Below are 13,851 nucleotides of genomic sequence, written 5' to 3'. Positions count from 1 at the left end.
ATAGGCAGCATTAGATTTTTAATTAGGGTACGCCATTATCTCTCTGGAAACTTCCAGGTTTAAATGTAAGTCACTACTCACACATATTACAAGTATCTCACCATGAATTGGTTAGTGTTACAGATGGAGAATAATCTATTAATTGTTCGGTTCAAAGGCTGCAGTTATCAACCCTGGCTACACAACAGAATCACTTTGAGATTCTGATGCCGAGATTCTACTCCAGATCAATTAAATCAGAGCCTTGGTGGGAAGGAGTGGAGAATGGGCATCAGCATTTTTTAAAAGCTCCTAAAATGATTTTACTGTACGGTTGCAAAATCTGCTCGAGGGGGGCATGATACTGGGCAGAAGAAAGTACAGATGCTCAGAGAATGTCTGAATTATAGGTGCTGCTCAGAGGGTAAATAGCAAGAATTAGATAACTGGGTAGCAGGGAAAGTTGTTTAGAAATAAGATCATCAAAAAAAAAAAAAAAAAAAGAAAGAAAGAAAGAAAGAAAAAGAAAAAGTTTGTTACACCCAGCTCACAAAATACAGTGAGACGGCTTTTAGCTGAGCTTAGACATTGTGTCAAGCTTTAATTTTCCTTATAGAATGTTAACCTTGACACTGATTTTTCTCCAACCAAAATACATGGCTCATTTTTCAAGTGGTGACACACTATTTACATAGCAGGCTCTTGAACATTTATGTTGTCCTACTTTATCAAATGCCCTGCTAGACAATTTAGTATCAATTGACCTCTTATATTCACATTCATTCATTCTTGTATGCATTCTAGGTTCTCTCCTTTGTCAACTTAAATGGATCAGAAAAATACATATTCATGCCTCACTGCTTGAACCTCTCAAAGAAATACTTCCGTTGAATTATATTCCCTTAGGTCAACATTAGGAACCATAAAGATGAATATTTCTGCATTTTCATTTCACAGCCAATAATGAAGGTGTCCATTCCGTGTTACTATTGCTTATATAACAATTCTGTTCTGTTGTTTAGTTGCTGTGTGATCATGAGAAAGTTAATGTTTCCAGACTCCAGTTGTCATCTGTTAAGTACGGGAGATTAACACATAGGAGGCGGGGTTTTTGTGAAGGTTAGAAGCAAATTAAATTTTTGCTTCAGCCCCATGACTGAAATATAGGTCACTATGTTATATATTCAAATTTCAGGCAATAAGAAAATTAATATTTTTCAGAATAAAATTTATAGTGCAAGATGATATGGAATAACATTTCAATTATAAACTTCTGACTTGAAACCTTAGAAAATTAAGCTACAAAAACCCTGGGAAATTACTACAATGCAATCAGACCTTAACTGAAGAGCTATGATATATTTTGGTTAAATGCCCTGCAGCTAAAAAATTATGGAAATAAATTCAACAACTTACCTTTCCATTTCTTGTAGAATGCTTTTGATGTCCTTTCCTAACTTAAACTTTTTCCCAAATGGAATATCAGAAATAATAATATCAACACTTTCTGAAGGCAATGGCAATTCTGAAATACAGAAATCAAAGAATCTTACTACAGTAAGGTCAAATGTTTACAACTTAAATAATGAGAAAATTGAAGTACACAGGATTAAATAAAATTTAGGGCTGCTAATATTGTTTCTAAGTAATTACAAAATCCCAAAATGCTTTCAGAATCACTAATGATAAACGGTACAGTTATTGTATTCTGTTCTTTGAAAATTGGTTTTTAAAGTATGATAAAACATGACGTAAGTTAAGCAGAATTTTAAATTAACCAGAAAAACCAGAAAACTCAATTCTCTAAACATATTACATGTGCAGAAAGTTGTCCCATCCAGGAAAAAATACATTAAGTTGTCTAGAAAAACTCTTAACAAAAATCATATTCTACAACTTTCTCTTCCCTTTTTAAAGTTGCATGTATGTATGTATGTATGTATTATTTAGAGACAGGGTTTCACTGTCACCCAGGCTTGAGTGCAGTGGCTGATCATAGCTTACTGTAACCTCAAACTCTTGGGCTCAAGCGATCCTCCCACCTCAGCCTCCCGAGCAGCTGGAACTAATTTTTTTGTAGAGAACAGGGTCTCACTATGTTGCCCAGGCTGGGCTCAAACTCCTGGCCTCAAGCAAGCCTCCTGCTTCAGCCTCCCAAAGTGCTGGGATTATTGGTGTAAGCCACTGCATCTGGCCCAAAAGTTATTAATATATGTTTAGATCTATTTGTTTTTGAAGGAGAGAATTCACAGCTATCATTGCATTTTTAAAGGGAACTCAAAAGGTCAAGAACACTGAAGTCCTAAGACTAAAGGCTATATGATCAATAATCAGCACAATGAGTATCATCACTAAAAATTATAGTACCTGATTATTAAATCTAAATTGCTTTATCATCTTAACATTTTCTTCTCAGAAGTTATATTATCACAAGGCAGTACAGTATACCCTACCTTAACATCTGTATCTTTTAAGTATACTTTCTACTTATTTACTTCCCACTCATCATCTAAATTAAGTCAGATATTCATAAGGAAGAAGATGCCTTAATTTTCATTTTCAATACATCAAATTCTATAGAAATGTAATGAAATTTAAATAATTTTTACTAAATATATAATTTTTTGTTGGCAGGAAATTAAAAAACAAAACATCCTTTGTAATCTGGGAAAGTCTAAAGACTACTTGCTAGATCTTAGTTCTAACACTTACGTGAGATTAGAAGAGTAGATTATTAGAAAAACATAACAGGATGATGTTATTTTAAACCTAGGCAGAAGTTTTTTATTTTCCAAGTTATGTTTTAACTTCATGCACTTAGTTTTAGGGTACTGATACAGGACACATCCATTTGAGTACTATTTATACGCACTTTTTGCGAAATGATTACAAACAATAAATAGGCATAGTTCTCAAATGTTTTATGTACGAGGAACTACGCAGTAATTTACTCCTGAATTTAATCCTAAATCTTCCTTTCACCTTATTACTGCCCCACCCCCATGCACACTTTCACAACCCACACATGAATTAGCTGCTTAATTTTTCCAAATTTGGTAACATTTTTTTTTCTTCTGGTTGTTCTTCATTTTTATCTGCAACTTTCCTATTCTATGTAATTTGCTAAAATGCTTGAAATAATTTTAGAAGGAACAAACTGCACATAGGTAGAAGAGAATAGTTTTTCAAAAATTTCCAGAACTAAGCAGTGTCACCTAAGCCTTTGCTGAGGTGATTGAGAGTGCAGGCTCTGGTGCCAGACAGCTGGTATTTGGCTTTGCTACTTACTAGCTATGGGACAAATTTATTCCTTCAGTTTCCTCATCTACAAAACGGAGTCGCTACCTCAGAATAAATGAGGTACTACATAGAAAACATTTAGGACAGTGCCTCAATAACTCAGTTATTGAGCACTCAGTAACTGTTAGCTGTACTGTGGTTACTACTTACAATGTCCCCTCTGATGTCTACAGATGACAGCCAGATGGAAACCAGTGGCCAGCACCCTCCAAAACAGCTCTGTGGAACATGGCATTCCCTTCTCACTCCTAGTGTATCAAAAGCCTAGGCAGGGCAACCACTTCTAGGTGAGTCTCTTTCCTACTCTCCTTTCTTCCAGCAGTGGTTCTCAAATATGAAAAAGTTCAGGAAACATATCACTAATGAGCCCTTTTGGGGGAAAAAGCATTTAATACAATCCAGACATTTAAGAGAAGAATCAGCTGAGAAATGGAGAAAGCCATGGAAAAATGATGGGTGATAAGGATTGATTTAAATATAGAACTGATTTAAACAACTATGAGAATTACTGTTAGGGGACAGAACATGAATGTTGTAAACCTGGGTAACAAAAAATAGCAGAAAGTACAAGGAAAGAAAATAGGAAAAAGGATGTGCCCAATTTTATAAAAGTCCTCAATCAACCTAGTCTTTTGTTTAAATATATGCATAACGCATATGATGGTCACAGACCACCAGCATCAGTATCACCTGGAAACTACAATTTATTAGAATTAACTGAAGGGCTTTTGTAAAACACAGATTCTTGGCCCTACCTCCAGAGTTTTTGATACACAAACCATGAGCACTTGACTCATACAATTCAACACACAGTAAAATCTTTTAAATTATTAAATGCTTTGAACTACTTATGAATTAGAAGTTTGCTTGTAATGAGCTAAGATTCTGAAATGAAAACATAATTCAAAACAAACAAGTAAAAAATCATCTTTTTTACATCTCTGCAGGAAGATTCAAGAACACGAAAAAAATTTTTAGTTTTAAAAATTGGTTGCTTTGAACAAAACAAATGCCCTATTTTTCCTCCGTCCAGGAGAAAAATGGGTAAAAATTGCTTAAACTTGGGATCAAGTCCCCAAGATATTTTCTTCCAATGGGTTTTAATGGCCTTCAAGATACCTTTTTATGCATATATCTAAACAAAAGACTCCATTTCTCAGCTGATTCATCTCTTAAATGTCTAGATTTTATTAAATGCTTTTTCCCCCAAAAGGGCTTATTAGTGAATGTTTCCTGAACTTTTTCATATTTGAAAACGTTTGTACTAAGATAATATTTTTGGGTCACATTTTGCTTCAATAACTTTGCAGACAGGATCTCAGAACCTTGTAAATAACCACTATTCTATTGTCAATTGTTCTATTTTACTGTTTATTTCCATTGTGACCAAAATAAATTTTGAAGTTTATTACATTAGATTATGATCTTCCCTTCTTTGGCTGCTGCTGGATATTTTTTTCTTATATGTTACCATTCTTTTTCTCATTTCAATAAGTACAAAGGGATATAAATCCTTCAATGAAATTTCAACCTGCCATCTTAATCCAGAAGTCTCTAATAATTAGTCTTAAATATGCAAAATGTAGTTTGGCATCTGGATTGGATCATATAATTTATAATCCCAACAAACACTTCAGAGAATGAGAATGCTAGAAATAACTAAAATTATATACTTTTGAAATATTTATTATCCAATAAATTGATTTCTTATGGTGGACCTAAAAACATATCTGTGCACATTGAAGCTTTTTAAAAAACCAAACTTTTAAAATAGTATTTTAACACCAAAACAAGTAAAATAATTATTTGTGGTATATATTCATATACTGATCAGTTCCTTAGATGTATCTAATCCCATGTTACCATTGGTATTTTTCTGAATAAAACAGTATTATTTTAATATAGACTTTTAATTTTTCATAAAATTGCCTTCATTCGTCTTTAAAGTTTCATTTTCATGTTTAATAAACATCTCTTAAACTATAGTTTTATTTGAGAAATACTTTGTCCCCAATTGCTAAATACCTGTAGAGCTCTGAACAAATTCTGGTAAATGGAGGAAACTCTCAATTCTATTTCTTTCATATGGAAAGTGTAAATATTTCCGTTTCCAGTTCACAGTCCCTCCATTCAGAATGTCTTTGACAAATAGGCTCACAGCACAAAACTCAAATAAGTTGTTTCTACTATTCTGTTTTACCAAATTTAGATGCTGCAAAATTAAGGCTTTCTCAAGTTTCATTCTATTCCATTCTAGACTACACATTTATCCAATTAAAATTAAGAAAGTCATCAGAAGATTCTTTCTATAAGGATATCCGAAGTATATTTACAGAATTTCAGAATTAAATCTTGTACATTATTGAGCTTTCAATAATTTGTTCATTTTCCTTTGTGTTTTAGGGAAAGATGTTAATGTCTTCCTGTTAACAGCTTGTTTTTATAACTGCAAATCACCAAGAAAATCAGAGGCTAAAGTTTTTTGGCACATCATTTGTTGAATTCTTTGATTACAGATTTCAAGCATATTTTGAATAAAATGCAACCAAAATTAGGAAACTTGTTTTTTCTTAAAAACTAGTTTATAGCACCATTGTATTACTAGGACACTTAGGCTGATTTATAAAGTAGTTCTTTGAAGGCTTAAACTTTTAAACCAAACTAATGATGGGCAAAGAGAGAAAGGGTACTGCCATGCTGGAGTATTTTTTTGCATTCACCATTTTCATCACAATAGTTTGAAGTTCAGTTACTTTGTGTATATTTAAAAAATAAAAATGTTGATTATTTTGACAACTTAAGTTTCTATTTCAATTGACAGAACCCTGCAGCCTGTTTGGAGGTAATTATGAATTATATGGGTACCACATTAAATTCTAAGTACTTTTCTGTGCTTTTAGCAAGAATATTAACTTTTACCATGATGTTGTGATCTACCAAATTAATGCATAAGGAGAAAGACGTGTAATGCTGAACTGAATTTACAATAGCATTCACAAAGAAGTTTCATCTTAGAAAGAAAATCGGTTAAGTCAATTCCAGTAGTGGTTCAGATTTTTGGTGGGGGGATTACCCCCAGTGCTTAGAAATTTAGGAGGTTTTTTTTTTTTTTTAAAAAGAGTGGAGTCTGGGCGTGGTGGCTCACACCTGTAATACTCTGGGAGGCGGAGGCAGGAGGATTGCTTGAGGTCAGTGTTCAAGACCAGCCTGAGCAAAGGCAAGACCCCATTCTCTACTAAAAATAGAAAAAAGTTATCTGGACAACTAAAAATAGAAAAAATTAGCTGGTCATGGTGGTGCAAGCCTGTAGTCCCAGCTACTTGGGAGGCTGAGGCAGGAGGATTGCATAAGCCCAGGAGTTTGAGGTTGCTGTGAGCTAGGCTGACACCACGGCACTCTAGCCTGGGCAACAGAGCGAAACTCTATCTCAAAAAAAAAAAAAAGAGAGAGAGAGAGAAAGAGAGAGAGAGAGAGAAGAGCATTTTTGCTTGTTTTTTAAAGTGAAATCTTATGGAAAACTTCCCCAAAGTGAAAACAGGTAACGGTACAGCCAGGACTGCAACAGAGGTCTGCTGCCAGCTCAGTACTCTCACCTCCAAGGTGCTTTGGAAAATGTAAAGGGATTGAAAACCTACTACTCTGGAGCCACTTGTGAAATGATTTCAGTTTTCTTAAAAGTCTCAGAAACAGCATTCTTAAAGAAATTAGGGTTCATGAAAGGTAGATTTCAGTCTAACCACCCCTCACTTTGCTCTAGAAACTTGTGTCTTATGCACAGAGCCCTATTAAAAACTGTGGCAGAAAGGCTAAAAATCCAGGCACTGGCAGCCAACAACTATGAGATCTCAATCAACAATAATTCTTCTTTGGGACTGCTTTGTTATGGTTTTACACAAGTTATCCTAGTATTTTCCTCTGTTGATGCTCATCTTTACTACTTTTCCATTATAATACAAAAATTTTAAACAATATTTTGTCCCTCCTGATTACAGCTTTGATACTGGGACCTATCTACTACCTAGTCACTGCCAAGATAATACAGTTTTCTTACCTGGGAATTAAATGCGCTAATTTTTTAAAGGAGAGCAGTGTAATCTGGGAACAGGAATAAAACAAGGAATGTGAGGCTTCTCTACAATAGTCTAAACACCATGATCTTAGGGAAATATTATTTTGATTGGACTCAGACTTGATTCCTAGCCATGTCTGTCACTACTGACTCCCCTTCAATTAAATAGGGGTAATATTTTCCTTCTACCTCACAGGGGACCAGCTGTTCCATTTGCTGCAGACTTTCCTGGTTTTAGCCCTTGAAGCACTGGCTTAGCACACTGAGATGGGCTGTTACCTTACTCCTGTATATCTCAGGCAAAAAGAAGGTAAGATAATTCAGAACATTTCACAGAGTTCATCTGAAATTCAAAGAGTTTTTTTTTTTTTTATAATACTGCTGTATTTATTTTATTCCTATATTAACTGATCACTGGTTATGATATGAGAAATGAATCAGATGCAACAAACACATCTTAAAAAGGCATGCTTCTGCTTACATGCTTATGAAAACTATATAACTGTTACTTCCCAATCATGAACCTTTTGAAAATAAAAAAGTTACAATATTGGAAGTAAACTGAGTATTAGCCTCACAGATACATTACAGGGTAAAACAAATCTTTGCATATGGAAAATGAGTCCTGTTTTCTATTATGATTTTAAATATATTTACGTACATTCATTTTCTCCAGTTTTTGCATTTTTAGTATCTTACCTATAACAGAGACTTTAAGTAACTCAATTTTATCCTTAAGGCCTGCAGCTTGCAGATTGTCACATGCACCTAATAACTGTGAGTCGCTGACATCAGCACCCACATAATACACATCCTATGGGGAAAGAAATTCATATTTTAAGTATAAATAAAACTACATATTTTTTATGTAGTTAATAAAATCTATTTGCGTTTTCTCAAATGATGAAAATGAAATTAATAGACTTTAAAATTCAGGTTAAAACAAATTTAGAGAATTCTTTTAAAATGATATTTAATAGCAAAAAATGGAAAGTTTTTGTTAAAATTTAAAAATCTGTTAATATTTTACAATTACAAATGCCTAAAGAATTTGGAGATTATAATAATCTGGGCCATGGCTAATTATTGGAACTCTGTCCTATTTTCGTGAAGTTATCACAGTATTTTAAAAAAATAACACAGCAATTTAATCCTCCATAATCTATTTTGACTATAAATAACTCACAATTATTAATTAAAAATAATAATCCCCACATAGACAATCTACTTGTAAATAACCAGTGACTATATGTATACTGATTAAAGTAAATATATTGCATGGTTTACCAAACTTTAGAACTTACTGGCCATTCTTTAGCAGCTTCCAAAAGTATTGTTCCAAGTCCACACATTGGATCTAAAACAAATTCACCAGCCTATAGACAGAAATATTAATTTGGTATTAATATTAATAAATTATAATTATAAAATAAATTAATAACTATTAATTAATTTCACCATAGTAGCTGTTATAAAAGAAACCTAAAACTTGAGGAATCAAAATTTCAAGAGTAAAGATTCCTTTTTACACTTTGTTAGGAATCTCAGGTAGTTTAAGCCTTAAGGCAAGAGCGTGCTCACCATGTTTAAAGACTAGGAAGGAGGCCACTGTGGCCAAAGCACAGTGAGCTTTGGGAAAAGGTGGTGACAGCACCAGACATACCTGGCTAGGTGATTCCAACAAGACGGGCTGGATCGTGCTGGATCTCATAATGACCCCCAGATCTTAGAGGTTTAAAACAACATGTAGCTCACGCTACATGCCCACAGGAGGGCACTGGGGCCTCTCTGCTCCTTGCTATGGAACCCAAACTGATGAAGCAATCACCATTTGGGCTGCTGCCCTCACCATGGCAGAGGGAGAGAAAGCATGACAAACTGTGCACTGGCTTGGAAAAGGGCCACCTGGAAGTGACCCACATCACTTCCACCAGTGTTTAACTGGCTAAAGCATGCTCATCACATAGCACAGTCTCAGGGGGCAAGGAAAGTATAATCTTACCTGTACCTGGGAGAATAGGAAATTTGGAAGAAAAACTACTTAGTCCCACTCTGGGAATCACATCATGTCAGCTCTTGTAGGTACTGTGAAGATCCTGGTTTTATACTGACTGATGGGAAACTATTGGAGGGTTTGAGTACAGGAGTCATGTGACACTACGTTTCAAAGGGATCATTCTGGCTGCTCTATGGAGAGCAGAACACAGAAGGGTAAGAGTGTTAGGGAGGCAAGAGCTGATAGTGGCTTGAATTAAGACTGGTATTGGTGGAAGTGGTGAGAAATAGTTGATTCTAGATATATTTTACAAAGTGGAGCCAAAAAGATGGATTGGATATAGAATGTTAAAGACAACAGTCTGGAATGATGAAACTTTTTGACCTGAGAAACTGGAAGACCAGAGTTGCTTGTTTCTGAGATGGGAAGGATTTGGGAGAAGCAATTTTAAGGGAGACAAGACCTGGACATGTTAATCCCAAGATACCTCTTAGAGCTCCAAGTACAGATGTCCAGTGAGTCACTGGACATACGTGTCTAGAAGTCAAGGGAGAGGTCCAGGATACAGGTCCGCATTAGGGAACAGTGAGCATCAGCCAGTTTATGAATGGTACTTAAAGCATCAGAAGTGGAAGTGATCATCTAGGAAACAACATAAGTTGAAAAAGAGGAGTCTACAGATTGGGCGCTGGTGATCCCTACACACAGACGTGTGGAAGATGAAGATCCAGCCGTGCGTGCTGAGAAGCAGCACACACTGACACAGGAGCAGGACCTAGCGTGGCGACGAAGCTGTTTCAACAAGGAGAGTGACCACAGAGTCAAAGTGCCAAGAGGGTTCTGGTGGAGTATTGGTGATGAAGCCTCGTGGAAGTAGGTACAAGAGACAATGGGAAGAAAGGAGGTAGAGACAGCAAATACAGATGATTGTTTTTATGAGTTTTTCTGTGAAGTAAAACTGAGAAAGGGGTGGTGGCCGAAGGAACATGTGGGTTCAGGAGAGGGTTTTTATTTAAGTTGAAAGATATTTCATCAGGTGTCCGAGCTGGGAGTGACCCAGTAGGGAGAAAAGTTCCTAAGTATACAAGAAAAATGGAATCCAGTAGACAAGTACTGGGGTAGAATAAGGACAGTTCACTTATTGTAATGACAATAGGGCAGAACATGTGGGCACAGATTCTTATATATTCATAGATTTGGTGAGAAGAACATGCTGAAGCTCTCTTCTGATTCTAATATTTAAGTCAAGTAAGAAGCAAGAGAGTTAACAGTATGGGCAAGAAAGTGACTGTAATGCTAGAGAATAAAATCCAAGCTGTCAAGGAGGGACGAGGACAGGTGCCAGGTAAAGGACAGTGGTCGGGTCAAATGACTGGAGGTCGCTGTGGAGTTGAAGGTTTTGTGACAGGGGACTAGAGGAAGCCAGCAGGAAAGAGAAAAAGGTTAAGAACAGGATTCCCCAAACAGATTTTTGGAATGAACAGCCTTCTGGGTAGGACAAGGTCTAGGATGTGACTAGGGCAGATCATTAGAGGTGGGAAGCCAAGACACTAAAGGCAGGTTATTGGGTGGGTATGGAGATCATAAGGAATTAGGACAGGAATAATGGCCCACACTCTTACAGGAATGATGGAGAGAGATCTGCACATGACTAGGACAATCTGATGGAATGTGCTTCAAAGGCACTGAGAAGTTCTGCACAGAAGGAAAGAAACAATCGTCTATTGTACAACGGGCAATGGGGCAAGCAGGACACCTACCCCACCTTCAGGCCCAGTGTACTCAGGCCGTGGGAGAAAAGACATCTACCACTTGATATGTCTACAGAGGAGGCCGAGTCCTCAGCGGACAGCCAGGTTTCAGTCAGAGCCATAGGGTACCTAAGGGAAAGAAACAAAATGTTCTTCAGAAGAGAGAAACTTCCCCCTGGCATTCAGTTCTGAAGAGAATATCTTATGGATCCCCCCATGAAGGGGCAGTGAGTAACAAAAGGAATAATAATTTAAATGGCAATTTTGTTTAAAATTAATAATGGTATGGGAACTAATTTTTATGAAGACTTCAAAATGTACCAAACACTGTGCTCTTTCCACCACCCCAATCCCATGGTCTGTGCTCAATGACATAATCTTACCTGAGCTATCTTTAAATGTCTTTATTTTACCTACGACCTTTTCTAGCCATGGCATTGGATATAGGCTGAAGCAGAAAAGTATTTCTTTATTCTTATAAAAATAACTAAGATATATTGAAACTGACTTTCCTTACTTGTTATGATATGTAGGAAGGAGAACAATTTAGAGTAAACACAAAAAATATCTAACATCCCCATTTTCAAATTCCATTTTTATAGGCACTGGCCTGCCCAGGGTTGAGCTGTCTGTGCAGGCTCTGGACTGAGCTCCGAAGAGGGCACTGGGTCAGGCTGGATCCTGGGGTGGCTTCCACCGTGCGTCACCACTACCTTCCCCCCAAAGGGACTCTGCCGTGTGCTGCTGCTCTGTGCTTCAGCAGCCCTCCTCTGCCAGTGTCACGTTTAGAGACACTTCTTACTCTTGGTATTAGCAGGGCAAATACACAGTAAGGAACAACTTTTATAGAGCATTACTTTTGGATACTGTTATATCAAGACAAAGGTAACATTTCAATGTTGGTTGGTGGTTATGTCAATTTATATTTAAATATAAACTGTGGTGAAGCCACTGGCACTTTGGAAAAAAATTAACTAACCATACCTCACTCCTTATACTAAAAGAAATTTGGAACTGAAGATTTAGATCAAACAAAAAAGCAAATCATGGGTTATGGTTACATGGTAATCTGAAAGTAGCTCTCTCCTCTATTCCCAACTCAATGCTATTTTCTTTCACTGAGCCAGACGTAGAGGCAACTGGTGCTAAGAGAAACCCTGGGCTCTGTTGGGGCCCCAGAAAAAGGAACTTGTATGGGGCCTCCTTGCCGTGGGTTGGGCGAGTGATAAGAGAACAGTATCGGAGCCCAGGAGGGAGAAACAGTGGAACCAGAGAGCCTGGTCTTCAGAAATCTGTGGACACCAAGGGAGACTAGTGAATTTAGAAGTTTCCGCCAGGTATCTCAGCAGGGCTGACATATTCTCCACACACTGCTGAGCCCAGGGGTGCAAGAGAACCATTTGCCTTTTACCACTTACAGGATTCTGCCCATTTAAAATACTTTAAAAAGCACATTTTAGCTCTAGTGAGCCAACAACAACAACAAAAAAATAATGGCACATTTAAGGGGAGAGGGGTTCCTCGGTAGCCAGAGTAAATGGGCAGAATAGTCAGAACACACACAGCTAGTGAACGACTAACTACTGAAACAGAACTACTAACTACTGGAGGAGACAGTTAAATAACTGAATAAAAAGTAAAAGACTTAGAAATACTCAAATCTAACATACACACCTTACAGAAGCTAAAAAGTATCCATGGTTTTTAAACTAGAAATATAAATAAGTGAATTAAAATAGAACATATCTCTGTGACTCTTGTTAAAAAGTGGAATACAATGTTCAAGAATAACTCAAAATGCAAAGCCAAAACATACAGAGATGGAAGCCACGTGAGAAAGAATAAGAGATTTGAAGGCTAGAGCAAGGAAGCTTAACATGTTTACAATAGGAATTTCAGAAGTAGAAAAAAGAAAACAGTTTAAAGTTAAATTTGCTAAAAAGTTGAGGCAATAATAATTAAATATATAATGGAAGAAAGAGTGCCTGGGCTGGAGACATAGTAATTTTTGTAATTATTATAAATTCCAAATAATTATTATAATTTTAATTATTATTATCATAATCGCAGCTAATACTTAGACACTTTCTATACGCAGGGCACTGTTACAATCACGTTATTAATGCTACTTCACTTAATCCCGTCATGATCCTATGAGATACTATTACTATTTTTATTTTACAAATGAGGAACTGAGGCACAGAGATGCTAAGTGTTTTGCTCAAAGCTTCCCAGCCAGTAAGTGGTGGAGCCAGAATTAGAACCCAGGCAGTCACTCTCACCAAGCTCTGGGCTGAATAGAAAAGACACATACATAAGCATATTTGTGCTAACATTCCTGAACTTTAAGATTAAAGAGAAAAATCTTACAAGCTTCGAAGTAGAAAGAATAAAGTAGCTATAAAGGAAAAGATGACTCCCACCGTCATGGCCTGTTCATTTGTAACACTGGAAGCTCACAGACAATGGAACAGCATCTACAGATCTCTGAGAGAAAAGAGCTGCCAACTCAGGAATCATATACCCAGCTAAGATGGGTATACTCAGGGTGAAAAGAAATTTGAAGATATAAGGGAATTCAGATAATATATTGTTCAAATAGTAATTTGAGGAAAATACCTAAGCAAAGGCTTTAACCAAGCAACAAGTAAACCAGAACAGAGGACTCAAACGGGGAAAGATGAAAAGAAGAAGAAAAAATAGTAAGGAGCCATACACCATGCAATGCATCTTTGTGTGTGTATCTAAAAATGCAC

The 13,851-nt window shown here is 36.4% G+C and overlaps 1 protein-coding gene across 4 annotated transcripts in view; it reads right to left on the bottom strand.

Moving 5' to 3' along the window:
- THUMPD2 (THUMP domain containing 2) overlaps positions 1-13,851 on the bottom strand; it is a 37,294-nt gene that overhangs the window by 6,100 nt on the left and 17,343 nt on the right. For 3 of the 4 annotated variants that reach the window (XM_069494363.1, XM_069494359.1, XM_069494361.1), the window contains 3 exons: positions 8,653-8,724; positions 8,048-8,162; positions 1,396-1,504 (listed from right to left, as the gene is read on the bottom strand). In XM_069494363.1, coding sequence (XP_069350464.1) covers positions 1,396-1,504; positions 8,048-8,162; positions 8,653-8,724 — 296 coding nt within the window. The remainder of the gene's footprint in view (positions 1-1,395; positions 1,505-8,047; positions 8,163-8,652; positions 8,725-13,851) is intronic. The other variant, XM_069494362.1, reaches the window with a different exon arrangement.

The sequence above is a fragment of the Eulemur rufifrons genome, chromosome 19 (assembly GCF_041146395.1).
Source record: "Eulemur rufifrons isolate Redbay chromosome 19, OSU_ERuf_1, whole genome shotgun sequence".
In the NCBI taxonomy this organism is placed as follows: domain Eukaryota; kingdom Metazoa; phylum Chordata; class Mammalia; order Primates; family Lemuridae; genus Eulemur; species Eulemur rufifrons.
This window is presented reverse-complemented; position numbering and strand designations above follow the sequence as displayed.